The sequence below is a fragment of the Sarcophilus harrisii genome, chromosome 1 (assembly GCF_902635505.1).
Source record: "Sarcophilus harrisii chromosome 1, mSarHar1.11, whole genome shotgun sequence".
Taxonomy (NCBI): Eukaryota; Metazoa; Chordata; class Mammalia; order Dasyuromorphia; family Dasyuridae; genus Sarcophilus; species Sarcophilus harrisii.
The window spans coordinates 118797017-118814868 of NC_045426.1; the positions used below are offsets into that span (position 1 = coordinate 118797017).

The 17852-nt window shown below is 34.9% G+C and overlaps 1 protein-coding gene across 1 annotated transcript in view; it reads left to right on the top strand.

Annotated features, from left to right (window-relative positions):
* Positions 1-17386, top strand: part of GLIS3 (GLIS family zinc finger 3) — a 597159-nt gene extending 579773 nt beyond the window's left edge. The window contains exons 10-11 of the mRNA XM_031962195.1: positions 12573-12755; positions 12953-17386. Of these exons, the coding sequence (XP_031818055.1) occupies positions 12573-12755; positions 12953-13089 (320 nt within the window). The 3' untranslated portion in view covers positions 13090-17386. The remainder of the gene's footprint in view (positions 1-12572; positions 12756-12952) is intronic.
* Positions 17387-17852: the final 466 nt, after the last annotated feature.

Here is a 17852-nt window from a genome sequence, read left to right on the forward strand (position 1 = left end):
CTGCCCTCACTGGAGAAGAAAGAGCAGTGTTCTGGAGGTTTGAAGACAACAGCTAACAGGATTGATTAGATAGAATATTTGAATTGCACATGTCTCAGAGGAGAAGAGGTTATTGAATGAAGGTGATAGGGAAGAACATGGAAGTAGCAGTGGGTTATAAAGAGTATTCCAACTCTTCCACTTTAGTCAATCAGTCAAGGTGAATGAGGTAAAATGAGGAAAAACCCTTGGAAAGGGTAGCCAGTAAAGCTGGGTCACCAAAGAAGAGACAGGTCTCATTGATAACTAAGAGATGGAAGGAGGGGGAAAGAAAAAGATTTAAGATTAAAATAAATTTGTCTATAAAGAAGGCATTAAATGTGTGTTGAGGAGGATGGGGAATGGGATTTGCACGATGATCTACAGGAGTTTAGAATCACTGGGAGGTAGAGGATATGATAAGGTAAAGGAGATAGTGTGCCTTCCTTACCTGGCCTATGATCCCTTGCTGTTTTAGCTAGGATGACTAGCCTGTTCTGTATGTTTCAGCTGATTTTCAAGAATTGTCATAGGTCAGGGCTGATGAGGAAAAAATTAACATATTTCTTAGACCAACTCTGAATCTGATTACTTGATTTAAAGTAGGAGAACCTGAAAATAATATCAAGACTGCCTAAAAATCACCAGTAAGAGAACATCCCAGCATATTTCTGATAGAAATGATTCCTCATATCTACCCTAAATCTGCATTTCCTCAACTTCCTAGTTCTCCTCACTGGTATCAACCACATCTAATATCTCTTCCATATACTAACCCTTCAGATATTTAAAGATAACTATAATGTCTCAACTGAGTTTTTTCTCTTCCAAACATCCTCAGTTCCTTCAATGGATCTTCACATAAGGTGATAACAAAGCCCATGGTGTCCTAGTCACCCTTCTCTGGATGTGCTTTGTGTCACTGATATTTTTCTTTTACTATGGTGCCCAAGACTAAATGAAATATATTTGATGGAGATAATGAATCATACTAATAAATGGAAGATTGCCTCTTTATTTCTGCACCTTGTCCCTTTGAGTGCAACCTTATAATCTCATTAGTTTGTCTTAGCAACCAAATCATACCAGCCACATAAGATTATCAACCCCTGGAACACCAAGATCTCTTTATCACAGCAATTGCCATTTAACCATTCTACTTTCATCTTGTATTTGTGAAGTTGACTTTTTGAATCCAAGTAGAAGAATCTACATTTGTACCTCGCAAATGCCATTTTATTAGATTCTTCACAATAAAGTGACATAAAGACCCTTTAGGATACTAAATCTGGTATCCAACATGTTCAGTATGTCATCTCCATTTGTATCATGAATAAATATGACTCTTTTAACATTGAAACTGGCTTATTCACAGCTATTCTAGAGGTCTAGCCCACAACCTTTAACAGGAATAACATAAAAGACTTTAGCAAATGATTTGCTGGAAATCTAGGTAAATATTTATCTATGCCATTCCCCTGATGTATCCGTCCAATTGGCCTGTCAAAAAAATGAAATAAGGTTAATCTGACATGACCTATTCTTGCTAACACTATGCTGACTTTGAGATCACCACTTCTGATCTTAATAAACATTCCTTTAATAATACATTGCAACATTTTGCCAGGAATTAAGGTTAAGGGTCATTAGCCATTAGCTTTTAAGGTCTGTCCCTTTCTCTTTTATGGAAATTAGGCCAATAACTGCAGTTCTGTAGTCTTACAGCCCTTCTCCCTTCCCTCTGATCTTTCATAGACAATAATTCAGTTATTAGATCTGCCAGTTTCTTCAGTGTCCTAGCTGTAAGTTTGACAGGGCTCAGTAACTTGAACTCATTAAGAGAATATCCTTTTCTCTCTTATCAACTCTTTACTTTTCTTGGGTATTGACCCTCAATTATCCATTTTGATTCAGTTCTTCCTAGACCAAAGGTCTTTGCTTCTGTTCAGAGAAACAAAAGAATTCATCAGTCCTACCTTCTCTTTGCTATCAATAATCATTATCCCTTTCTTTACCTCCCCTTTCCTTCCTAGTTGTCCCCCAAATCACAAAATTTCAGAGTTGAAGAGGAGCTCAAAAACCATCAAACGAGGATATGAATTGCCACTGTAACATATGCCCAAGAAATTGTCATATAGACCCACATGAAAACCTCCAAGAGGTTATGGAAGCTCGCTTCCTTCCAGAATGGCCCATTCTATTTATGAATAGCTTTGTCAAGAAAATTTCCCTAACACCTAGCTTCAACTTACCTCTTTTTAGTGTCTATACTTGTTTCTAGTTCTGCCCATTAGGATAAAACACAATATCCAGATATCTATAATATTCCTCCTCCTATGATCTTCTCTTCTACAAGCTAAATAGCTCACCTTAAAATGAAAAGTTATTCTGACTTTCTGGACTTTGGGTGAATACTTGGGTTCAAATCCCACCTCATTTACTTATTATGTGACCCAAGTAGGTCCATGTATCTTCAATTACTCATATGTAAAATGAGAAAATTGGAAGTTCCTTCAAGTTCTACATATATGATCTTGTTTTCTGACCCTCATATGGCATAGATTCAAAATCTTTCATCATCTTAGTGCCCTCCTCTGGACCTCCAAACTATAAAAATCCTTCCTAAAATGTAGTATCGAAAACTGAAAACAATATTTCAGAAACGGTCTGACCAGGACAGAATTACAAAGAAACTAATGCCTCATTATTGCTGAAAACCATGCTTCTTTTAATGAACCCTAAGATATACAACCATTTTGGCTCCTATCATACTTTTTATATTGAGCTCATATTCTAAGACACCCCCCCAGATTTTTGTTCAAAGAATCTACTCTAATCCCATGTTCCTCATCTTCTACTTGAAAATTTAATTTTAAAAACTTTTATATTCATTTCTATTAAAGTTCATCTTTACAAATTCATCCCATTTCAAGATCTTTTTAGATCCTATCTCTATCCTCTTATATTTTTAATAGCCTCTCTCAGTTTTCTGTCCTCAGAAGATTTGATGAGCCTGCCATATAGCTTAGGGCCAAGCACAGATTCCTGGGTCATTCCACTAAAGACAAGTTGACAATGAATCACAGCTACTTTTTGAGACCAATCATTCAAATAATTCTGAATATATCCAAATCACTTACCATCTGGTCTGTTTCTATCTTTTTCTCAAAAATAATGAAATAAAGAAATAAAAATTTTTATTTGCCAAAATATCTACCTCTTTCACAGATCAATGTTGTTGAAAAAGAAAGTTAATCTGATATCACCTGTTTAGTTATGCTAGCTCTTTCTAGCTTTCTCCAGACATTCTCTTCATCTTTAAAATGATGCATTTTTATATTCTTCCACAAATCAAATCAAATTCAAAAGCAGACTGTGTTCTTTTTCTTTTTTTCAATAGGGTCAAAATTTACCCTTCTTTAGTCCTGCCCTTTTCCATAAACTTTCAGATGTCATGGCTCATGGTTTAGAAATTCATGAAGCAATTTTGATTACCAGAGAATGTAATCCATTTGCTCCAGGTGATAAGTTTAACAGGTGTAAATAGATACTATTTTAGTATCTCCTTCATTTTCTAAGAATCAATTATCCATCAGCCATTTCTCTTCGATTATTTCCAGTTCCAGAATAATTCTCCCTAGCAGAGAAAACTAAAGTAAAATATGACTTGAATCACTCTACTTCTCTATAGTGGTAGTTGGCATCCAATTTACCCCAAGCTGCAGTTCTTCTTTTGATCTTCCTTTTTCTCCTAAAATAGCTAAAAATAATATCCTTTTTGGTGACTTCAGGACTTTGTTCAGCTTGTTCAAATAATAGGCACAATTTCTCAAGTTGTTCAAGTCTGTACACCATTGGAGTTTGATTCAACTTTCCCTCATTCACCATAATAATAATAATAATCCATTGCCAAGTATTGCTCATTTCTACCTCTATATTTTTTATATCCATTCCCTTTCCTCTAGGGACAAGGCTACTAACTTAATATAGACCCTTATCACTCTTGACTAGACTATTGTAACAGTCTCTTAAGTGGCCTCCCTGGCTTCCAGTCCCTCTCTTCTCAAATCCAGCCTTAAGGAAGCCACCATAATGATTTTCCTCAGGTACAATTATGACCCAACATCACTCTTTTGCTCAAGAAACCCTTAATGGTTCTCTACTACCCTCAGGATGAAATATGTTCTTTTCAGTCTGACAATTAAGGACCTACACAATCTGACTCCATCCCACCTTTCCAACTATATCCCATAGTAATAACCTTTATACACTAAAACTCCATGTTTGACCAAACTGGACTACTATAACACAGTTTACTGTTCCAGCTTCCATTTCTGTGCATGTTCCCAAGTTAGGCACATCCCCCAGTGAGTAGTTAACTTTCTTTTCTTAAAGATTTCTCTGGATCGTCATCTTCCTTCAAGACTCTAGTCAGAGTCCACCTGCTCCACCATGACTTCACCCCACTTGCTAATGCTTTTTCCCTGCCTCATATTACCTTGTTTTAGATATCTACATTCCCATCATACATTGCATCATGTAACAACATGACAGGAACTTGTTGAAGACAGGAACTACTGGGTTTTTACTTTCATAGCCCCACTGCCTGGCACAGTGCCCTGCACAAAGTAGGTAAATAGAAAATATTGAAATGGATGGGAAAACTCTTGAGCTCAAGTTATTCGATAAGATTTATAATCATTGCTGAGTTGTCCAATTATAGAAATCCAGGAAGGATATGCTAGGAATGCTCCTTCTCAATGTTGGAGCTCAATGATTGAAAACTGACAAAGGGGGTGGTTCCTCTCCTTTAAAGATCAGCTTCCAAGGCTGAAGTTTGTTTAGAATTTGGGTTTGCTGCTTTCCCATTCTGTCACCAGGTTGCAAGCATATTCACTTAATAAGCACCAAATTTTCCTTTTTGACTTGTATATCTGTGGCATGGCCCCAAATGCTATACTTCCTCAGGGAGCCCACAAAATTATAGTCTCTGAAGAAAAATAATTAGAATCATAAAGCTCAGAAGTGCACATCCTTTCTTCTACTTGGCAAGAAAACAGCTACGCCACTAAGAAGCAAGGGCTTTGCCAGCTCGGCCTCTAACCACTAACATTTACTTATTCCACTCTCCAGGCCTAGATGGTTTAGCACCATTGGTAAGAAAAACAGTACCAACCATGTTTGTGCTCAAGAGAGTGACTGGGCACAGTGTGTGGCTTGTAACAGCTGCCTCAGGATAACTTCACTCAAATTATCACTAGAACAACATAGTTAATACCTGTTATTTTTTTTAAGATAATAGCCAGTTAATTTATTCTTCACAATTTGAATGCAATTTCATGAAGATAATTTATCCTTTGTATATGTGTCCCAAAGCATCATTTTAAACAAAGTTTCTTTTATATTTTTCTAGATGCCACAACTTCATAATGGTTAATTTCTTGGTATGTGGCAATTGATCAGCTGCTGGTCAATAATAATAACAATAGTCATTATTATTATTATTATTAGCATTTGTATAGCTCTTTAAGATCTACCAAACACTTTACATACATTATATCATTTGATTTTCACAAAAACCTCCTAGAAGCTGAGATCTTAATTGGATAATACAACAAAAGTCATTCCAGTTCATGACAGCTTTCAGTATTCACTTTTTTCCTCCATTCGCTTCACTTCCAATTCTACAAGCATTATTAAGCATATGAGTTTTAACCATATGGAGTACTACTGTATACTCACCTAGCTCCCCCCTCACCTCTAGTCTTCTTATACTTGATACTCCACCTTCCCATACATGTTCTGTGAACAGCTTCCTTGCTGTTCCTCAAACAAAGCACTTCATCTCTTAGTTCTGGCTATTTTCTCTGGGTATCACCCAACCCTGAAATGTTCTCCTTCCTCATTTCTGCCTCCTTCTTCTGCTTCCTTCCCTGTCCCAGGTGGACCTGCTTAGATTTTTATCATTTCCTTAAATATAGATTTAAATTCTGTTTTTCAAGCTTGCAGATGAAGAAAAGGTGTGGGTAAATACCTGATAGCAGAGTCAGGATCTGAAAATTTCAGAAGAGATCAGAACATTTGGAATAGCTATCATGTTTCATCAGACTAACAATCACTATTCCATTCAATCAATTCTCATAAGGCATGATCCAGAATTCCTTCATCATTCTGCTTGTCCATTTCTGCATTATTAATATTCCTCTAAAATATGAAATGAAGAACTGAACACTGTAATCCAAGATGTGGACTGACCAAAGCACAAAGAAACTACTAGCTCCTTATTTGTGGCCAATATATATTCCTCAGTAAAACCTAATTATCTCCTTAACTTTCTTGGCTGCTAAATCCCACTTATACTGAGTTTGCAGTCCTCTAAAGTCTCTAGACCTCTTTTCTTATAAAATATTATCTAGCTTTGCCTCCCTCATATTGTATTTGTGAGGTATGGTTTTTCCAAATCAAATCTATACAAAAAGGAAGGAGTCTTTAAGCTCATCTTAACTGGTCAAAGGAAGAAATATACACATACACACAATTAAGTATAAATATACTTTACAGTCAGCAGAGAAATAAGCAGAAGACTAAAAGGAAAGGAAATTAAGAGAGGGACTATTCAAAAAGAAAATAACCTCAAAGATGGGATAGGAAAAAAAAGAGCAGGAAAAGTATAAGATAATAAGAGGAAGGGAAATACACAATCAGCTATCAGAATTGTGAATGGAATGAATTCATCCATAAAACAAAAATTGGCTAACAGGATGGATTAGAAACTAGAATGCTACAATATGTTGTTAAAAAAAAACTCTTGAAATCAAAATATAGAGTTAAAAGAAAGGGCTAGAGCAGAATTTATTGTGTTTTATCTGAAATAAAAAAATGCAAGAGTAGCCATTATGATCTAAGAGACAAAAACCATAAGAAACAAACAAATCTTAATTAAAAGAGATAAACAAGGAATCTATATTTTGCTTCAAGCTACCATAGAAAGAATTACTATCAAATCTAATTATATATATGCACTTAATGCTATAGCATCTAAATAATTCAAGGAAAAGATAAATAAGCTCTAGGGAGAAAGAACCAATACAACCATAATAGTAGGGATCTCAATTTACCCCTCTTAAACTTAGAAAAATCTGAACAAAAAAGAACCTGAATAAAATTCCATAAAGTTAAATATGGTAGCATCTGAAAAATATATCTCAGCTGTGGATATATGGTACCTTCACAAAATTTGATCAATTTGTTAGAGCAGAAAATATTATGAACAAATGAAAACTCACAATGAAAAACAGAAATACTAAAGGCATCTTTTACTAACCAATCACAATGCAATGAAAATTATATTAAATAAAAAGCCTTTGAAACAATGGTTAAAAATCAGTTCGAGGGGGGGGATTCTGGGAATTTGGCAGAGTAGATCAGAAAATTCCAAGTTCTCCAAATTTTCCCTACAAATGAAACAAAATTGTCCTCAGGGCAAACAGACCAGTGGAAAAAACAAATAAGACTTGAGGCAGACAGAGGTCCTCCTGGGATAACTTGAGAAGATCCAAAGAAAGCTCTCAGGACCCAGTTAACTACTGTGAAGTGTAAGTATCTCCAGACTAGCTCTGCAGAAACAGCAAATGAAGAGCCTTGGGGCTAGCTAGGTTGACAAGGAGCCTCAGCCCAAACCACAGGAACTTTTACCTCCAAGACAACCTGGGAAGTTGGGGGTCTGAATCCCAGAAGACTACAGAGACATCTCCTGATAAGGAACACAGAGACCAGCCCTGGGCAAGAAGGAATCAGCAAACTTGGTCAGTGCAGAAGCAGTGGGGCTGGGACTCTTCTGGCCACATGAACTCTGCATGAGGATGGAATTTTTGGTTCAAAGTTGCCGGTCAGAGGGGAAAACTAAAGGGAAGCCAGAGGCACCATCTCCCCCACCTCAGGATTGGGGGTAGTTATCATTTTTTTTTTAAAAGCCAGGCAAAGGAGAGAGAGCCCAACCATAAAAATTTACTATAGGAATACCAGGGTTCATCTTCAGAGAAGGATATTGAAGTTAAAAAAAAATCCTCACCCACTCCAAAGAGTGACATTAAATGGCTACTTGCCCAAAAGAAATAAAAAAAATTTTAATTAATTGACAGAGATTAAAGAAAAACTTAAAAAAAAAACATTAGGAAGACAAACCATCCAAGAAAAATGAGAAGATTATGAAAAAAAAGTTAGCCAATTAGAAAAGGAGTCAAAGAAAAAAAAGTTCTTTGAAAATTAGAATTGGGAAAGAGGAAGCCAGTGAAACTATGAGACCAAGAAATAAAATAAAATATAAAGAATAAAAAGATAGAAGAGAATGTGAACTATAAGAAAAACAACATATCTGGAGAGCAGATCAAAAAGAAAAAAAATAATTGTTTATTTGAAAGCTGTGACCCAAAAAATAATTATTTTATTTTATTACAAGAAATATTTTATTACAAAATATTACAAGAAATAATCTAAAAAGATTATCCTGAAGAAGAAAAGAGGGAACAGTATAAATAGAAAAAATTCATCTATCATCATCTCAAAGAAATCCTTTAAGGAAAACACACAGGAATATTATTGTTAAATTTCAAAACCTCCAGATGTAAAAGAAAATTTCACAAAACAACAACAACAACAAACATTTCAAATATGCTGGAGCTATAATTAGAAATATATAGGATTTATCAGCAGCTACAATAAAATACCATAGGTCTCAGATTTGAAAATCAAAAGAATTAGACCTGCCCCAAAAATATCATATCTAGAAAAAAATAAGCACAATATTGAACATACAAAAAAAAAGGTAATTCAATACACTCAGATTTTCATTTTTTTCTTCAACTAAACCTGATCTCACTAGAAAATTTAGCATATAAGATCCAATACCAAAGACTAAGGGACTCAACAAAGACAAACTATACATGTTTTATATGTGGAAATTAAAAACATATCTAAGATTGACATCTATAATTTAATAGTTCAGAAGAAAGGTTGGGGCAGAGCTTAGTAGGATCTGACTCTAAAAAGCAAAATTGTCTAGGAAAGGTTAAAAATAGTAATAATGCTTTATGAATGAGGTGCAAAGGAAGTATTAGTTGGAGGAAAAGAGCTGATAGTTCTGAAAACCTACTCACATCAGGAATGGGTTAAATAGGAAACCATACGCACACACTCTTGCTATAAAGCATGTAGCACTCTCCAAAATCTAGAAAGAAATAAGGGGAGGGAGGTAATAGGATGAGGTGAGATATAGATTGAGGTATAGATAAATAGGAATAAGAGAGGGAAAGAAAGGATAAGAGGAGAAGAGATGGATCCATGAGTAAGGGGAGGTTAATAAGGCAATGTAAGTAAATGAACTAAAGTAGGAGAGTTATCAGGTATAGGAAATAAGAGATAAATTCAGGAGTAGAATTTATTAGGAAAAAAATGGGCTAGTAATCACTGATCTCAAAGCCTGAAATTCAATCGAGAGAAATTTATATTGTATGTCAGTCATATTAATTTTGTTTTAGATACATATGTACATGTTTGTGTCTGTGTATGTATGCATATGTATATATGCAAGTGTATATGTGTATGTAGGTGTATATATATCTATATCTGTGCTTAATTATAATAATAAAAAATTAATTTGCAGAATTAGAGGGATGAAAAAAGGAAAAAAGACTAAAGTAAAAATACACAGCAGAGAACAAAAGAATAACGTACAGAAATAAAAAAGTAGACAATTAGGAATATAATCTCTTCTGTTATTATATTTGCTTTCTTGAAATGAAAATTTGTTGTTACATATTTTAAATCATCCCTGATGTTCTTCTGGGCACATGAGACTGTTTTTTTTTCATTTTGCATTCTTTTTCTCTTTTGTTTTTTTACTTATTTTGTATTTAGTTTTAAATAAATATTTTTAAAATAATAAAAATTAAGTAGAAATTAAATAAATTAATCCTAAGAAATGAATGGACCCAACTTCTATGAAGGACTTATGAAAAATTCTACCCATATTCAGAGAAGGAACTGATTGTCTAAATACAGTTGGAAGCATATTCACTTTCCCTCTCTCACTTAATTTTTCTTGAGGGTTTTTATTTTCATTAGGGTGGGAAATCTGTTTTCTTTCATAACTTGACTTTCATGGAAATGTTTTACATAATTTCACATGTGGTTTCTTAATTGTGGGTGAGGATAAGGAGAAAACCTATAACTCAATTTTTTTTAAACATATGTAAAAAATTGGTTTTGAATGTAACTGGGGGGAAATATTAAATAAATAAATTAAAAGAAAAAAAAGCTAATATAAAAAACAAATAAACCAATAACAATGAAAGCCTAAAAATAAAGACTTAGTGGGTCAAAAAATTTATAGGAACATTTAATAATTTCATTAAAATAAAAACAGTGATAGAATATAGCAACAATTTTAGGGTATAGCCAAAGCAATTCTTAGGGGACATTTTAGATTTCTAAATTGTTTAATTCATAACAAATATAGTAGAAATACAGCAATTGTTAGATACTGTTTAACCCAACTATATGCCAATAAAATTGATACTCTAAGTGAAAACAATGAATGTTTACAAATATTAAATTGTTTAAATTGAAAGAACAGGAAATATAATACCTAAATAATTCTATCTTAGAAAAAAAATTGAGAAAAAAATTAGTCTAAATGAAATCCCAAAGAAAAAACTTCCCAAGAACTATTAACTCCAATAATAAATTAGTTGGAAAAAATATATAAGGTATCCTATCAAATTCTTTCCATGACACAAATGAAGCATTGATATCTAAGCTAAAGAGACTCGAAACAGAGAAATACAACTATAAACCAATATGCTTAATGAATAATCATACAAAATTGAATAAAATATTTTAAAAGGAGGTTACAGCAACATAACAGATTATACACAATACTTAGGCTAGATTTACACTGGAAATACTGAACTGGTTCAATATTAGGAAACATATCAACATGTCAGTAAGAAAAACAAAAATTATAGGACTATATAATTTGATATAGGAAAAAAACCTTTGTTAGAAACAACACTTGCACAAATTAAAAGCTTTAGAAAGCATAGGATTAAATGGAGTTTTCTTTAAAATGTTAAGTAATATCCAACTAAAAAAAGAAAAATTAGTATGGTTAGAAAAAAAATAAACTAGAGATTTCACCAATAAAAATTAAGGGTAAAGGAAAAATGGTCATTATCATCACTATTATTCATTATTGTAACACAAATACTATGCATAACAATAAGATAAAAATTAAAGACAAAGATAGACAAAGAGGAAACAAAATTATCAAATTTTATAAATGATAAAGATAGTTTACTTAGAGAATCTTAGAGATTTACACAAATGTATGGATAATTTTTCAACATTGACCTTTGCAAAACCTTGTGTTCCAAATTTCCCCCTTTTCCTCCCACCCTTTCCCCCTAGATGGCAAACAATCCAATATATGTTAAACATGTTGAAACATCAGCAAAAGTGAAGGATATGAAAAAAAAATACAAATCATCTATATTTCTGTACATTAACAAAAAAAAATCCAACAGAAAAAATAAAGGAAGAAAAATTCCATTTAGAATAACTACAGACAAAATAAAATATTTGGGAATCTACCTATGCCAATTGAGATTGAGAATGTGATTTGTAAAAGATCATACATAGAGGAAGTATAAGAATAGTGATTCAAATCTAGTCTTTCCACTATAATATATTGTGTCCATATTGTAGTAAATACTAGTGGCATTATTGAAATATGTAATTTTAAAGAACACTTTTATTCAAGTACTGAGTACTCAGTACTTTGAGTTTTTAGAGCCCTATTTCTTTTTGTTTTTTGTTTTGTTTTGTTTTGTTTTATTAAAGCTTTTTATTTTCAATACATATGCATGGATAATTTTTCGACATTGACTCTTGCAAAACCTTGTGTTCCAAATTTCCCTCTTTTCCTCCCACCCTCTCCCCTAGATGGCAAATATATGTATACATATTAATACAATTATCTTGCGGCACAAGAAAAATCAGACCAAAAACGAAAAAAAAAAATGAGAAAACAAAATACAAGTAAACAACAACAGAGAGTGTAAGAATGCTATGTTGTGATCCATCCTCAGTTCCCACGGCCCTTTCTCTGGGTGTAGATGGCCCTCTTCATTGCAAGATCAATGGAACTGGCCTGAATCATCTCATTGTTGAAGAGGGCCACATCCATCAGAATTGAGTATCACATAATCTTATTGTTGTCGAGTACAATCATCTCTGTTTCTACTCACTTCACTCAGCATCAGTTCATATAAGTCTCTTCAGGCCTCTCTGAAATCATCCTGCTGATCATTTGTCAATCGAACAATAATATACTAATATTCATATACCATAACTTATTTAGCCATTTTCCAACCGATGGGCATCCGCTCAGTTTCTAGTCTCTTGCCACTACAAAAAGGACTATGGGCCCCTGTTTCTAATGTTTTGCTGTTCCTTTCATGCTTTGCAGGAAACTCAAAGATATTTCTTTGTTTCAGGGTTCTATGGGCAGCTGCAGACATTTTGTCCTCCCCACTACAGTGATCCTCAGAGAAACATGGCCCATGGCAACTCCTGCAATATGGTGCCTTCCTTTGAAGACTGCCTCGTCCCTGCATCCATGGGTCAGGCAGGGTTCGATGTTTTCCACAGAGCTTTTTCAGCTCATTCGGGCATCACAGGTATGTTTGACATCAGTGGCTTGAAAACCATGGGGAATTTTTCTTTATTTGTGCCATTTAATTTACCATTGTTTATATCTTACCAGGGACCCCTCGCTTCTTTCCAGTCTCCCTAAATTTTCCCAGCCTGCTGATGTTATTATTTTTGGCTGGGCAGCCCCCTCTTATCACTAATGGCTTCCTCTTCTCTCTTTCAGTGTACGATCTGCCTGCAGGTCCCACTGGCATCTTTGGAGAGTCTCTCCGGAATGGACCTGAAGATACCACTTTCCTGCAGATCAGTGCTGTGGATCGCTGCCCCAGCCAGCTTTCCTCTGTCTATACTGAAGGCTAAAAGCCACCCTCGCAGCTAATGCTCTTCCCTAAACCCTCTGCTTCAAATCCCCTGCCTTCCTCCCAATGAGGATCCTGAGCCCCAGGTCTGCAAAGCCCAAGACCACAAAAGGATCCTTGCAAAAGAGGGCTGGGAGATAGGTCGTCCTCCCCAAGCCTTCAGAAGGTCAGAAGTCCTTTTTCCTTTTGATAGGTGAGTCACTCGACAACCCTACTCTCTTTTCAAAGGGAATTCAAAGACAATGAGAAGACGACTGTTGTTGGGAGACTTTTCACATGGAACCACTGAAATCATGAAAGAAAAAATACAGGCTTGTTTTGAGGACAATCCTCTTCTCAAACAAGGACACTGAGGCACAATACAAGCCTCTTAAGGCACAGAGCTAGGTAATGCTTCTGCAGCTACGCAAAGCCAAACATAAAAGGGAAAAAAAAGAAAAGAAGCACTCCTGACAGATGCTCGCCTCCCAGTGGCCTTCCAGGATGTTCCCTGGCCCCAGGATCTCCAGCAAGCTTGGTTCAGCTCTCCCATTTTATATCCACAGGCTTACCAGTAGAATGCTTTTTGTTATTTCTCTAATTACATTATGTTATGCAGTGAATAAAAAGAATCTGCCAAGTACAGTGACTTGAAAGACAACTTACTTTTATCTCAACAATTTTTCCACTTGTAAGAATTAGGGCACCTTTTTGTCACTTAAAAGAAAAAGAAAAAACAAGCAAAAAAAAAAAAAAAACCAAACCAACAACTTTCTTGTGGCCTATTTCTGGAATGGCCAAATAAATAAATAAAGCACCTCTATTTGTATTTCCCCATCCTTGAAAATCCTTCCCACACAGATGCAGCAGTGCTTGGGACTATTCTGATTTTTCGGAGTTTTGTAGTTACCAGAAGATAAGTGTCTGAATTATATTCGATATGCTCCTCCAGCACCAAATGCAATGTCTTAGAGCTGATTTAATTCAGTAAGCTTTGGGCCTCCCATTCCAAGGAGCTTCTGCCAAGAGAAGGGCTACAAATTGATAAATTAAATTCTATTTTGGTGCTCTGGCCAGGTGAGACATTAGCAGGTCTTTGGATGAATGAGGCAGAGTCTGGGGGAAGTGAGAGGAAGGTGGGAGGTTCTAGATATGGTATCTGCATAGGAAGAAACTAATGAGATATTGAGGTGAACAATGAATCTGTAAATACAATCCTCCCTCCTTGATAGCTTGATACTGTGCTCTTTCCTTTCCCCCCTCCATCTCCCCATTTTTTCCTTCCTTATCTGTCTCCTCCTGCTGCTCCACAACCCCAGCTCAGACCCAGGCCCACTGCACTCCCAATGGCCAGTTACCAGCTTTGGAGAAAAACAGTTAAAAGTGATAATGGTTGAAGTTTGGGACATGGAATACAGATTAGTAGACAGAAGAGAAATGGGAAACCACCATTTCTGAAATGTTATCTTGGAAGCCTAGAATTTAAATTGTGCTTTATATTAGTACATAAATTTCAAGACTATGTGGAAAGCCACTATTTCTGATATCTTTTTAAGAGTAACAAGTTCTGGGGCATAAGGCTATTAAAATGTTCAAAATACACTAAAAACATTTTGGTACTATTATATTTAAAAATTAAAGCTATCTTTCTTTTTTTCTTTACAATAACAGAAGGGAAATAACCTCATTAGCAAAAACTATTATTAGCACAATAAAGAAATCTGGTGTTGTGCCTAAAATCATGGATAATTTCAAATGCTGCTAAGTGACTCGTGAGTTTCAGTAAATCCTTTCTTAAGGATTCTAAAGTTCAGTCCCAAAATCAAGCCTAATGTCTTTAGAAAAGTACATGCCTGTCAGTTTGTTCCAGACGTGTCAAATACACAGCCCATAGGCGCCTTTGCATCACTATCCCCCAAGTGGACCTAAACCAAATTAAACTGTAATTGGCAAATATTTAACAAAATAAATAAAATTACAATATAACATAGAAAATGTTAGCATGTGATTTTCTAAGTCAATATTGGCTTGCAGGGGTTTAGTGGCCTTTTTCAATTTGAGTTTTATACCACTAGACTACACTATGGACCCAGATGCAAACAGGTAAACTTCTCTATATACAAATGGGCCATACCATAAAAAAAATCAGTAAATAAAGATTCAAACTTGTAAGTACTTATTTGAGGACCAATTATTTTATCTTACATAAGGTTACTTCAGTATATTTAAAATATAATTTAAAAACAAAAATTAAACTGTTTTGCACATTTTCAGGACCTTATAAATCAATGTCAGCAAGTATTTTTAAGCACTATTAAATTCCAGGCACTATGTTAGGTGCTAAGAATACAAAGACAAAAATTAAATATTCCATGCCCTCAAGAAATTTATTTTCTTTTTTTTTTGGGGGGGTGAGGGTAGTAACTTACAAATACATTTTGTACACTTTTAGTAAAATCTCTCTAGTCCAAATCATCCTATTTCATCCTTTTTCAAACTCGGGACAAAAAAAAAAAAAGAAAACTACTTTAGACTTTTCAGAGAAAACCAATTAATTCTGAACTCTGGAACATTTATAACTTACTTAAAATACATAACAATTTATTCACGAAGAGAAAGGAAGAAAAGGGTGAAACAGTTCCTAGATTGGTGATATTACCAATTAATCTCACTGTCACAGCATGTGACTATGATATTAATCCTAACATGGAAAGAGAGCTAGGGTGAAGTAGAAAAAAAAATCAAGGATAATTATCAGCAATCTATTCTAAATGCTGGCATCCCATACCCAGTAACAGTTTGCCTTTCTACGAAGACATACTTGGTTCTCTGACTCCTAGTGTTATTTCTAGCTTTTCCTTAGTAACTGACACCCATCACTGGCACTTGTCAACATTTATGGCATGAAAGCCACCACATAGGTACTGCAGGAGGAGCTACAAACAATGAAATCAGGGATTCTTTCTAGGTGACTCTGTAGTTAGGGTGCTGGACCAGGAGTCGGGGAAAAATCGAGTTCAATCAGTTTCAGTCATTTGTTAACTATGTGCCACTGAGCAAAACACTTAGACTCTGCCTCAGTTTCTTCATGTGTAAAATGGAGTTAAAAATAGCAACCTCCCTGCCATGGCTATCATGAAGAGAAAATGAGACATTTTAGTATTACTTTGTAAATCTTGAAGTACTTTATTATGCTATTATTATTACTATATTCATAGTATTTTAGAAGACCATCTTTTGGAAAAGACTTTGGAGATCATCTACTTTAATTTTATTTGTAGATGAGTATAGTGAAGCTCAGAGACATAAAGTGACTTGCCTGAGGTCACATGAGTAATTTGCAGCAAAGTCAAGACTTGAACCAAGGTCTTCTAAAACATTTCACTGTACCACAGATGGCAAGCCCAATCTATAAAGCCCTGTAATACATCATTAGACAAATGGGAAAAGAGAGTGGTTGACACTTTAAAAAAATCTCACCCCTACATAATTCTCCATGTCATCCTTACCAGGGATCCATGCTTCAGCCCTACCTAAATAGATCTACAGGAAGTGTGTATGTGCTTTCGTTATTATTCTGGTACTATTGTAAGCCTACTTCAGGAAATTGTTCCCTATCCATTTTTAGCTTATTATGTAACTTTTCTGAAATATCTGAATGGGGATTGTCTATCCCCTGATTTTTCTTTTCTGTCTCTCTCTTTTTTAAAAGAGGTGCTTGTGAATACACACACATACACACAGTTCAATGCCTGTTATCTAATGGCATTAAAGCAATATGCCTGAAGACATTTTGTTTGCTGCATTATCTTAATTCTCAAAAGGGATTATATCCAAAAGGCTGTTAGAGTTTAGATTCAGATCCAATATGATCTAAGTCCTCACTCGCCCTTTATTTATCTCTCTTTGCCTTCTTTGCCAAGTATCACAGAGGTAACTCTATGGTTATAAAAGGACCTTTCTACTGGACTACAGTGGTGATTCCACTTATGGGGTCAGGGATGGCCAATTATGAGAAAATCCAAAAAGCTTGGTCATAAGACCACTCTCTCAAGGGGGAAAATGTTGCCCTCATCTGCCTGAGACCACCATTTTATCTTGATTGCCTTGAAGGCTTGGAAATAATGACTTGATGCATCATTTGGGATTTCTATCTCTTTCAACTATGTCATCTTTTTGCAGCATTTTTTAATGGCACTTTTGTTGGTATGGAATTTGTGTGGTTTTTTTTCTTTGAACAGCTACAGCAGAGAGGAACATATTGGAAAATAATAGTATGTGCAAAAAAAAAAAAAAAGAAGAAGAAAAGATTTATTTTGTACAGACAGCAAAGCATCCTGTGTAATGTTGCTTACACAAAGCACTTTGGAAGAAAAGAAGTGGAAATCTGTTTTCCATAACTCATATGGACTCTTGTACATAGTTATATATGCTCACATATAGATATGAGCTGCATATATCATACTGTATATCAGGCTGATTCTATTCTAGTGCCACATCTGGTGCCTATTGTCATAAATCTTTTAAAGAATTAGGTACTTTTTTCTATTAATATGTATAGTTTTGTGATTTGTCACAGTTATGTTTCATATAATCATAAGTTATTTTGTCTTGTTCCATGAAGTCCTTTTTTTATGTCAAAGGTAAAATGAAGGGTTTGTGCACTTGGTACAAAATAAAACTGGAAATGTATAACAACCCCAGCATGGTGGAAATTGTCCTTTGGGGTGTCCTTGCAAGCACAACTGGCCTCACTATTATTTTGCTTTGGGTTTTCTGTTTGTT